Genomic DNA, 10,716 nt, shown 5'->3' with positions numbered 1-10,716 from the left:
TTGTAGCATTCTTTTCAAAATAAGACTGTAATCAATACTTGAATCTCCAAGCTCCGAACTCCACAAAACATTTTTTTGAGGTGGTAGATTGTAATATTTTATATACTGTTATTTATCACTTATGTCTCTGTCCTTTAAAAATGATGGAACCTGCAGCACTCAATAGAATATGAAGCCTTGCTATACTGAGAGAAAGTGTTCCTGGCCGAGAAATGCTGTGTTTACAGGCAAAATTCCTAGGATTACATTTGAGAAGGTAGGAGAAAGATCTCACGTGGTTAAGAACACGCATCTTTTTTTTTTTTCTTTTTTTTTTTAACATTTCAAGTTTAGGTGACATCATTACCAATGTCCTAGAAGATTGATTTCTTAACTCCCTGTCCTTTAAAGCCTGAGGTGAGGGTTCCTCTTAAATAGCAGGACTTGAAACGAGACATCTCCAGCCAGGTTAACACATAGGATAGAAAAGCGGTTTCCTATCCCCTACTTTCATATCACTACTATTAGAGTCCAATTCCTTTCAGTTTATTACATGTGAATTACCATTGCTCTTCATAATCCTTACCAAATCTAGAAAAAAGAAACTCAGGTGATCAAAGCAGGTAAACGGCACAGCCCTGCAAAGGACTACTTTCAAAGGGGAGGGCATGTCTATGAAGGTACAAGGTATCTTTAAAGTCTTAGTGCAACTTTAAGCTTTGATACCTGTGGAAGTATAAATGCTACAAACTGACAAAACACCATTTAAAAGTTTAGGTATTTCTTGTAAACTTAACTAGTTTTGTAAATTTTATAAAATTTTTTTTTTCAACGTTTATTTATTTTTGGGACAGAGAGAGAGCATGAACGGGGGAGGGGCAGAGAGAGAGGGAGACACAGAATCGGAAACAGGCTCCAGGCTCTGAGCCATCAGCCCAGAGCCCGACGCGGGGCTCGAACTCACGGACCGTGAGATCGTGAGCTGGTTGAAGTCGGACGCTTAACCGACTGCACCACCCAGGCGCCCCTAAATTTTAAATATTAAACTTCTAATTTTAATTTTTTGTTTCAGCCAATGTTTGCCATCTTCAAGAGGGGCTGAAACAAAAAATTAAAATTAAAAGCTTAATATTTAAAATTTACAAAACTACAGAAGTTTACTAGAAATGGGGCGCCTGGGTGGCGCAGTCGGTTGAGCGTCCGACTTCAGCCAGGTCACGATCTCGCAGTCCGTGAGTTCGAGCCCCGCGTCAGGCTCTGGGCTGATGGCTCAGAACCTGGAGCCTGTTTCCAATTCTGTGTCTCCCTCTCTCTGCCCCTCCCCCGTTCATGCTCTGTCTCTCTCTGTCCCAAAAATAAATAAACGTTGAAAAAAAAATTAAAAAAAAAAAAAAAAAAAAAAAAAGAAATGTAATTAAACTTTCAAGTGATATTTTCTAAGTCTGTGGCATTTATACTTCAGCAGGGCCCTGGAGGGCCCAAGCACACCATATTTAAGCTGAAAGTTGCAATAAGATTTTCAGGACACCTTCTATTTCACTACCTGCTTGTTACCACTGGACCACCATGTTGGTTGGAATTATGAAAATATATTTTAATACACGCATTTAACAAAGAGGAAAATCGTCAGAAAATGAGAAGCACCATTATAGTTCACAAGAAATGCAGCGTGGACCCAATAGAAGTAGATAATCGATAACGTACTTTCTCTTGTTTATGATCCCAAACATACTAATAATGCTAATAAGTAGTGCTTGCAAAGAATTTGAATGACAGGTGTTATTCGGCAGCTTTTTGGTTTAAACTGATTGCCAATAACGACCAGCAGCTTCAATGGTAAAGTAGGGAGGAAGAACCCTTCGATACCTCACAACGCTACAGTCTGTTCCTAAGTGGCTTTATGAGTTGTTAGGAGTCCCATGTTTTAATGGTAATACTGCATTGATTCTAAAGAAATATGCAGCAGTGTGAGGGAGGGGCAAGAAAAATAGAAAAACATAAAAGTTATGTAGTTAGTGTCGTGTCTAAAAATTTTAAAACCTCACTTAGCTCACAGCTATAAGCCTACATAGTAAGCAAATATCTGTGTGTGGGTTGGAGCTTTTGCTTTGGAGTGGTTTTTGTAACTCTGTTTACATTAAAAAGGACAAACGAGTGTGTTGCATTGACAAGTTCCATTCTTTCCTATGAGCATAATCCTTGCGGTCCACGAGTCTCTTGACCTTCTTTTAGATGAAAATACTAACTTTGCTGGTTTTTGAGCAGGAGAGGTGGTATTTCTCCAGTCCTTGTAGGTGAGGGGTTCGTGATGTTACAACCCCTCCTTCCTCCCTTAAGAGAGGATGGCATTAGAGCGCTGAATACCAATGAAATTATCAGCGCTGAAAGACCTTCTCATAGCAGCTCTGCACAAGTCTTTGTATTTGTCTTCACACAATCTGGAAATGGCCTGGAAAGTCAAACAGAACACAAGAACAATTTAAAAACAAAAAACCTTAAAAAAAAAAAAGCATCATTGGTAAGCCACACAGCCACACTCCTTCAGATACTTCACAGTTACTGCTACCTTGGAGAGCTGGGGTCTATGCTCCCAGATTCTGGGGAAGCTCCTTCCTGTCAATTCACTAAGGTAAAATCCTTAAGAGGCTATGATTGATCCTTGGGGCAAAGAAGAATCTAAAAACTGGGTTCCAAAGATGTGAAACGTTTTGTGACAGGCTCCTAACAGCACCACGCTTGCTCCTTCAACATAATGAACATGGACCTGGGCAAAAATCAGCATTTTCTCAGCTAGTCAACGTCTTTCCAGTCTGCAGTGATTATCACATACTCTCAGCAAATTCTCCCAGGGCAGACACGTGCTGGACTTGATTGGAAGGTAGGAGGTCTAACGCCTGAAGTGCCGAAGAGGGCTGTTTCACTTGCATATCAACCAGGGCAGAAAATACCTGATTGCAAAGTGCCACCCAAGGTACCCCCAAAAGTGTCCATTGTAAATGTGTTTGAAATTTCAGTTGTGACTACTACTGCTGTACGCTCACCAACAGTCATAAGGCATACGTGCTACTTTGTCTCCGGTATGTTACCGTTTCCATTAAAAGCCCTACACCAGTACTGGAAACACGCGATATACAGTCTAAGTACAGGTCTCTCAGGTGAGCCACTAATGCTATGCTTAATAAACTCATGGGATTGAACTGTGCTATCTATAGAAAACACCAGCATGAATTTGCAAACCGAGTAAAAGACAGTTAAGAGCAGTGAGTCGATTATGTATGTAGACATGATTAGGGATACAACCATACATTATTCACGAATGGTTATATGGAAGGGTAGAGGTTCAAATGGATCAAATGGAAAACCATTAAGAACAGGTTAAATCTGATTTAAGATATTCTGAATTATGGTCACAGAAGAGATACCTATATACTTCTTTAAAATGATGTGAGGTCTTTATATAAATCATAAAAGACACCGGAAAAATGCTGCCAAAGGGTTAATAAGCTCTTCGATGTGTTTATTGAAAAGCTTTCCGTTTTGCGAATCACTGCTGAATGAGATTTAGCCACAGACGTGGGTTTTTTGGTGGCTGACAGAAAAGCCTGACTGATGACTTCACAGCCTTACCTCTAGGTTCTGTGCTCTTTCTTTGCTAAGAGGAGCAAACAGAAAATTCAAGTTGTTGTCATCTGCTAAGGAGCGAAGGTCAAAGTAGTATTTGGCATAAACACTGGCGGGAACATTGATATTAAACTGAAGTAGCTCCAAAAAATGCCTTTCCATCTCATTCCTGGGGGAAGAGACAAAACCAACACAGGACAATTTTAGTCAACTGGGCTATCTTCAAAACTATCATTCTGAGCTACTAGGAGAGCTCTAAATTCTGTTTTGAAACAAAAAAAAGGCTCCCTGGCTGGATTAATACACTAATGCTCCAACAAGGTACAGCTATTTGTGGTCCTTTCTGCATCCCAGCACTTTGAGTTTGGGACAAGGGGGAAGAGGTTATGGCCCTCTTATGCACTCCTGCTGCTGACTCAGGGGCTCATTCTTCAGAGTTCCATTAGTGCAGCTGTACGATTCATGCTCCACGCTCACTCACAAGGCCCCACTATAGTGATCAGATGAAAGGAGTGATGTGTGCTGTTTATTAGCTCTGAAGAACTTGCAGACATTTTCACCGGGCCGATAACAGGAAGGGGCTTATTGAAGTAGAGACGCGCCAACAAAAGGAGTGGGCACATCACCACGGCAACAAATGGATCCATCGAGAGCCACTGCTATTATCTCTGAGGGGGAAAAACTCTTGAAGCAACAAGGATTCATCTCAAATAAATAAATAAATAAGCTACATTCGATGGAAAAGGGAATCCCCTCCCCCAGTGCATGGGACTATACCAAAGGGCATTCATAAATGTAAGTTTCTGTTCACCTTAGTCTTACTAGGGCAAGAGATTGTCACTATGACAGGACAGGATGTACTTTTTAAACTCTGACAGGCAGAACGATCAAAGAGATGTCATGGCTAGACAACTCACTTTACGATAGGGCCTCTGATAGAGTACTGGACTCCAACAGCATGTCTCATGTTGGGAATGCAACCCCAAGATGTGTCACCACCCCCTGTCAGAACAGAGTGTGAACACAGCCGCCTGGGGCGAGTTCAATAAAACAGGAAAGGAAACTGTTGGGAGCAGTCCTCTGCTACACGTGACTTTACAGCTTCCTTGCCAAATATTTAATAAATTAAAAATTTACCACGTTCACAGTAATCCTTTTAGGGAAATACATAAAAATGGCAAATACTTGAAAAAACGCAAGAGGCTAATTTTATAACCTATTTGGTTTCTCGGTTTTAATATTTTAATCCACTGGACAGATCGACAAATGCCTGATGCTCTCCTGTATGGAGAACATTCAGAATATGAACAGAAGAGATGAGGTGCTCGTTTGTTGAATTTTAAACCCAATCGAACCTACTTCCAAATTTAATTTCCTGTTCATATGGCTGCAAGTCTATAGAAATGTAAATCAGATAATGTTTTGATAATGAGCTAATCAGGACTTAATTTACCACAGGAATAAATGCACTTCACTATCCCTTTTATATTTCCTCCACTAATACATTTTAATTGTGTAGAAATACAGTACTTCATAGGATTAACATGTCTATAATCAAGGTTTAATCACCGAAGAAAAGCATTATGCCTATAGGATATGCGTCTTCTGGGTTGTGTTTTAAATAGCTAGATGGCTGAATAGCACACCATTTACGGGCACAGCAAATTTTCTGAAGAGCAGCTGCTCAGTTTAACTTACTCTTTTGAAGGGAATATATTCTAAAGCGTGGATGCTAGAAAGTGCGAAGAAAAAGTGGATAGACAGCGATTTTTCAATTGAGACTCAAAATGAGACCATTACACATTGAAGGCAACAGCAGGGGGACAACACAAATGTGTATTAAACACTTCGTTGTGATACTTTCCAGTTTCCAAAGACCGTAAACAAAACAACCTATTATAAACATGGCTCCTGGTGCTTCTCTGATCATGTAAAAAACTTGTTTACAACGAGTCTTCCTGTGGCTAGACACTGCCACCACTGCTCCTGGAACTCGCTCTTACGAGCTTCCACACTTCCCAGCGGGCTCTGATGTTCTCACTGGAATCAGAGGCCCAGCCAGCTTCAACACGGGTTCTCAGCTGCCGCCACGGCAGGGCTAGTGTTCAGGACTACACGTTTTTCTTCCTTTAAGGGACCAGAGCTTGAAGACTGACAACAGTGGTGATCAAAGTCTCTTTAGCTTCTGCAACTTCCCAAACCACTTTTATTCATTTCAAATCCATTATTTGCCATTACACCATTTGCTACTGGGGCCGCAAGCAGTATGTCCACACCCACTCCGTCCACGCTGTTCTCAAAAGCCATTCTGACTGCTACCGACAGTGACTGGTCCCTTCTCCTAGTCAGAAGTACCCTCACTTCAGCTGTAAATATGCACTTTGGTAATTCTGAATGACGATCTTATCTAGAACAACAGGGAAAGGTAACAAAAACAAACTTGCCACTGCCTGCCAAGATCTTAATCTTCCTATGCTGTTCTGTATAATCAAGACATGTTCTTCCACATCTTCTCCAGTGCCACCCACAAAGACATGTTCACTCTCAGGGGGGCACTCTGAGAGTCTACTGCGAATCCCTCTCTGGCTCATTCTGCCTACCATCCTCGGGGCCCTTCACAAAAGCCAGGGTGGCCAAATCGAAAGCCCTCGTTGAGTTTGGCGCTTCATCCCATGTTCACATGTCATCTGTGGGGGGCACCCTCAGGATTAATCGAAAGCCCCACGAGGCACTACTGTGGTTGCTGAGTGCCCCGGAGACTCTTCAATGGGATGGGCAGCGGGTGATGTCCCAGGGATGCCAGAGAAACAGGAGCTCCCTAACTTCTCAGAGCTATTTTTAAACAGGAGCAATACACCTAGGAGGGGAGGAGGCAGAAGAAGTGGGATCTGAAACCTTCATACATGTGGCTACTTTTGTACCATGGTTTCTGTAACAACAGAACTTGAGATAAAAAGGAAAGACCAGCAAAAGCTGAGTCAGGGTGAGGTATAACCTCTCTATAGTCTAGAGGCCCTAAGGCCTTAACAGTGGCCAAACATTTATCTCAAAGGCCAGACATATGCCTCTTAAAGATGGGCTGGAACGCGTAGGCAGGTTGAAGAAAGCCATGAAGATATGTATTGTACTGTGTTGACAGTAAGCCTGTAAAATGTATGCCAAAAACCACCAGAAAAATACACTTCAATTTACCAAGGAGATTATTACAAGTAACACATCAAGACCTATCAATTAATGATGGGGAAATATGAATTGTTATACCATAGCCGGATAGTATGTAATTTTAATGCCTATTGCAGTTGTCTGCACAACGTAACCTTTAAAAATATTCTTAAAATGTAAACTTTACCGGAGCAAAGGAGGCACTGAAAAATGGTTAGAAAGTTCACCAAAACCTTACAAACTCACATGTCCTCAACTGTAATGTCCTTGAGGATCTGGCAGTAGTCCACATTCCATACAGCCTGATCGTCCCAAACCTTGGAGGCAAGAAGAATGGCTCCCAAAACAATTCTTTTCCAGTTAGTGGGACAAATGTCGATCTCAGCATAAGTTAAAAGCCTTTCTAAGTAAACCTGCAAAAGTAGAGCACTGGTCTTTCATTTTAGTTCAGTTTAAGTGCTGTGATAAGAACTGTTAGGAATGACAGATTTCATCTGTTTTTGACATGCCTTTTAGTCTTAGGTTCTACAAAGACTTTGCTCCGCCAGCCAAAGCCAGAGGCCAGGTCACAGTTGTAGGTCGGATACTTGTTGCCTACTCTGCCCCTGCGGATTTCCAGCCCAGTTTTGGTCACAGGAATGACTGGACGCCTCAGCAAAGGGCATCCTGAAGACAGGCACTGGGCTATTAACCTTCCCATTCATAAAGGGAAAAGATTCAGTACAACCGATTGTAGATTCAAGCCGTTCAATAAACCTGATGGCCTACCATGTGCTGTGTACCAAAGCTGGCTGGTGGTTACATGGTAATGTACAAATACTTGAATATGTAAAACTCTGGTGATACTGAGCACATGTTTGCCTTCCCCTTTTCACAAGCAGTCCTTTGGCGGCATGAGCCTGGAGATAAAAACTGGTGGTCAAGAGAGCCTCCCAGTGGCTGCTGCGTGGCACAGCAGGACAGGAAGTAGCAACAGGTGTGCCTGGGCCAGTCTTTCCAACTGTCGAGTAATCCCCTATTTAGTGTCTGTTACGGGAACACAGGCACATACAAAGGACAGTCCTCCTGGCCCCTCTCCTTCACATCCCTATTATCCCTTTGTGATAATTCACCCTGTCTTACACAACCTACAGCGTACTCAATTCTGTTGGTTTTAAAGGGCTCACAGCTGCCAGGTTCTAGATCACTGGGGCTTCTCTAAAGCCGCCTATGAGGTGATTTCATGATTTCTTTTACTGTGTATCAAATGCCCAGTCTGCAAAGACCGGGGTGGAGTGAGCAGCTGAGTAGAGATTACAGAGCTAAGCTAGGATTCGCTACTTCAAAGGGTGCTCTGAAGAAGAAGGGTGCCATCTGACAAGAAGAAAAGTCCAATTTTAGAGTTATGTTTACTGTCTGAAGGTTGTCAGATTGCCAGCTCAGATTTGCAATATTGTCCAAACTCAACTGTGTTTTCAAAAACAAGTGGTTCTTGAACACTACGTGTTCTTAGTGAAATCCTGCTCCCGACCCCCAAAACCCAGCATTCTCAGGTGTCCTAAGAACGACCCTTGCTTACAACAAGGCTCACTCTCTACTTTACGGGAATAATGAGAGGCATGTGTAGGACACTGGCAATGTCTTGATTTCCTATCACCTTCCCTGGCAAACTTGGAACCTGCCCAATCATTCATGCCCCCGGCTCTACAGTGTCAGTGGAAGGGAGGTTTCTTCTCACTCAAGTGAACTCTTTTTTCCGTGATCCCATCTCACAATTCCCTCTTCTTGAAGAATGTTTCCCTCTTTGCCAGAGATTTCCCCCAATGTGAATGTATTTACATTGCCCCCAGCCTAACCTGCCCTTCCCCGCCCCCCAGCACAAAGCTTCCTTCAGTTTTGCTCATGGGAAAATGCCCCCTGCTGGCTTCTCATCTCCCATTGTCTTAACCCTGGGCAGTATGCCCCCCTGCCCCTGTCACTCAGGAGGTTACTGGTGCTTTCACACATAGAAACCAGAGCTCTTCACCCCAACTGTCTACTCCCTCAGCCTTGCCCAATAACCCAAAGGGTACTGCCATTCACCTACTTGCTGGGGCCCAAACCTCCCTTAAGTTAATCCTGCTCCAATCCATTGGCAATTTTTGTTATCTCTACCCTCATTGGTAATCTGGCTGATTTCTATTCTATTCGTCACTCCTCAGCTGTATCACTGTCACAGCCTCCTGACCTCTCTGCCTCCACGCTGACTATCGCTACAGTCTATTCTCCCCAGAGCAGCCAGGACAGCCTCTTAAATTAAGAGCACTTCATACCCCTGGGGGAAGATCTGCTAAAGGCTTCCCACCAAACAAATAACAATTTACCTTCTTCCCACAGCCTGTAAGCCTTAAGACCCCATGAGATACGGCACTGCCCTTCTGTGACCTCATCTCCCATGTTCTTCCCCTCACTCCTCACTCTGACCAGTGGACACTTGCTGTTCCCTGAACACGCAAGATGTGTTCCCATCTCAGAGTCTTGCTCATCATCTTCCCCAGTTTAGTTTGGTCACGGTTCAAGTGCTACTTCTTTAAAGAGGCTGTTCCGATCAGTCTAATATGGCAACCCCTCCAATCACTGTACCCTGCTTTCTCTTGGTATTTACCACTGCCTGAAATGTTTAGGTTAACGCTCACTTGAAAAAAAAACACACTTCTCTCTTCCTCACTGGAATATAAGCCATATAAAAGGCAAGACCTTTATTCAACCTGTTGTCTCCTCTACCTCCAACACTGGGAATAGTGATGAGGTATCCAGTGGGTATGGAATGAGCAACTGATTGGCAGCATTTGGCATCTGGACCACGCTCTCCTTGAACTGAACCTCTCATCTTGGCATCTCTTTTATTATTCTCTCCTGGTCCTACCACTATTATTCTCTCTCCTATCACTCTAGCCGCTCCTCTGAGGACCTGTCCCTCATATGTTGTTAGTCCTTCCAGGTCTAGCTTCTATCCACTTTTTAGTCTATACTTTTCTCTACTACTCTTAATTCCCTACCTCTAGAGCTCAGGTTTATGCTCGATTCCATCTATTCCAGTGATGACCAGACAAGATCACTCTGCTGTCGCACAGTAATGTCACACTTAACCTAACACAGAATTCCCCTTCTTCCATTCCAGATATTCTCCTTTCTGCATCACCTGGCTCTTCAGATGCAAGTACCACTGCTGCCCCTCTCCAGCATGGGCTAAGCACTCCAAATGGTTTATAGTTCACTGAAAAGGCCTGTCTGATTGAGTGCCCACAGAGGGGTCTCTCTTCAAAAGCATAAGTCTCCTCTCCTGAATTCTAACTGGACAGGAAGGGAGTGCAGGCATTGACCTAAGTATTCTTTCCCTACAGACTATGCGGGTAAGCCTCCACTATAGGTCTGCTGTAGGGAGGAGTAAAAATAATCCCAACCACCTCTCACTTAAATAGAGTTTATTTTTCAAATGATAAAATCTTATCACAGGAATCTGTACGAAGAACACAAAGGTCCCTTACACAGCTGTAGCTTAGCAGGCTGACTAACAAAGCCTTTCTGAGTCCTTCTGGCACTATAACCCTGGGCAACTTCACAGGCAGGCACGAGAGGACACCAGGGATGGATTAACACCCATCGTCCAAGGAACAGAGAACTGAAGGCGATAGTTCTCGATCAGGACCCACGTCAGAACTGTCTGGGGAATACTGAAATAATCTGGGACTCAGCTGAGACCTACACTGAATGAGTGCCTGCCTGTGGACCAGATGGTTTTGTGACTGCCCCCATCCTACCCACGCCCACCAGCACACCCTCTGTGTGTGAACATGTGTGTGCTGTGTGTGCATCTGTGTCCTGAGGTATGGAGGGAGAAACCAGAAATCGCTCCTGCTGCCTTTAATAGCAATTGTTTTGTGATGAGAAAAGCAATGGCAACATTTTAAAGAATAATGATTATTCTCAAACTCA

The 10,716-nt window shown here is 43.3% G+C and overlaps 1 protein-coding gene across 2 annotated transcripts in view; it reads right to left on the bottom strand.

The window, feature by feature from the left end:
* Positions 1–1,552: 1,552 nt before the first annotated feature.
* CCNYL1 (cyclin Y like 1) overlaps positions 1,553–10,716 on the bottom strand; it is a 35,494-nt gene continuing 26,330 nt past the window's right edge. For both annotated transcript variants that reach the window (XM_086719452.1, XM_086719451.1), the window contains 3 exons: positions 7,009–7,175; positions 3,607–3,769; positions 1,553–2,428 (listed from right to left, as the gene is read on the bottom strand). In XM_086719452.1, the coding sequence (XP_086575578.1) occupies positions 2,312–2,428; positions 3,607–3,769; positions 7,009–7,175 (447 nt within the window). In that variant the 3' untranslated portion in view covers positions 1,553–2,311. The remainder of the gene's footprint in view (positions 2,429–3,606; positions 3,770–7,008; positions 7,176–10,716) is intronic.

This window comes from Puma concolor, chromosome C1 (genome assembly GCF_028749965.1).
Source record: "Puma concolor isolate L17-30 chromosome C1, mPumCon1.1.hap2, whole genome shotgun sequence".
NCBI lineage: Eukaryota > Metazoa > Chordata > Mammalia > Carnivora > Felidae > Puma > Puma concolor.
Note: the sequence above shows the minus strand (reverse complement) of the source record. Positions and strands in the feature narration are given on the sequence as shown.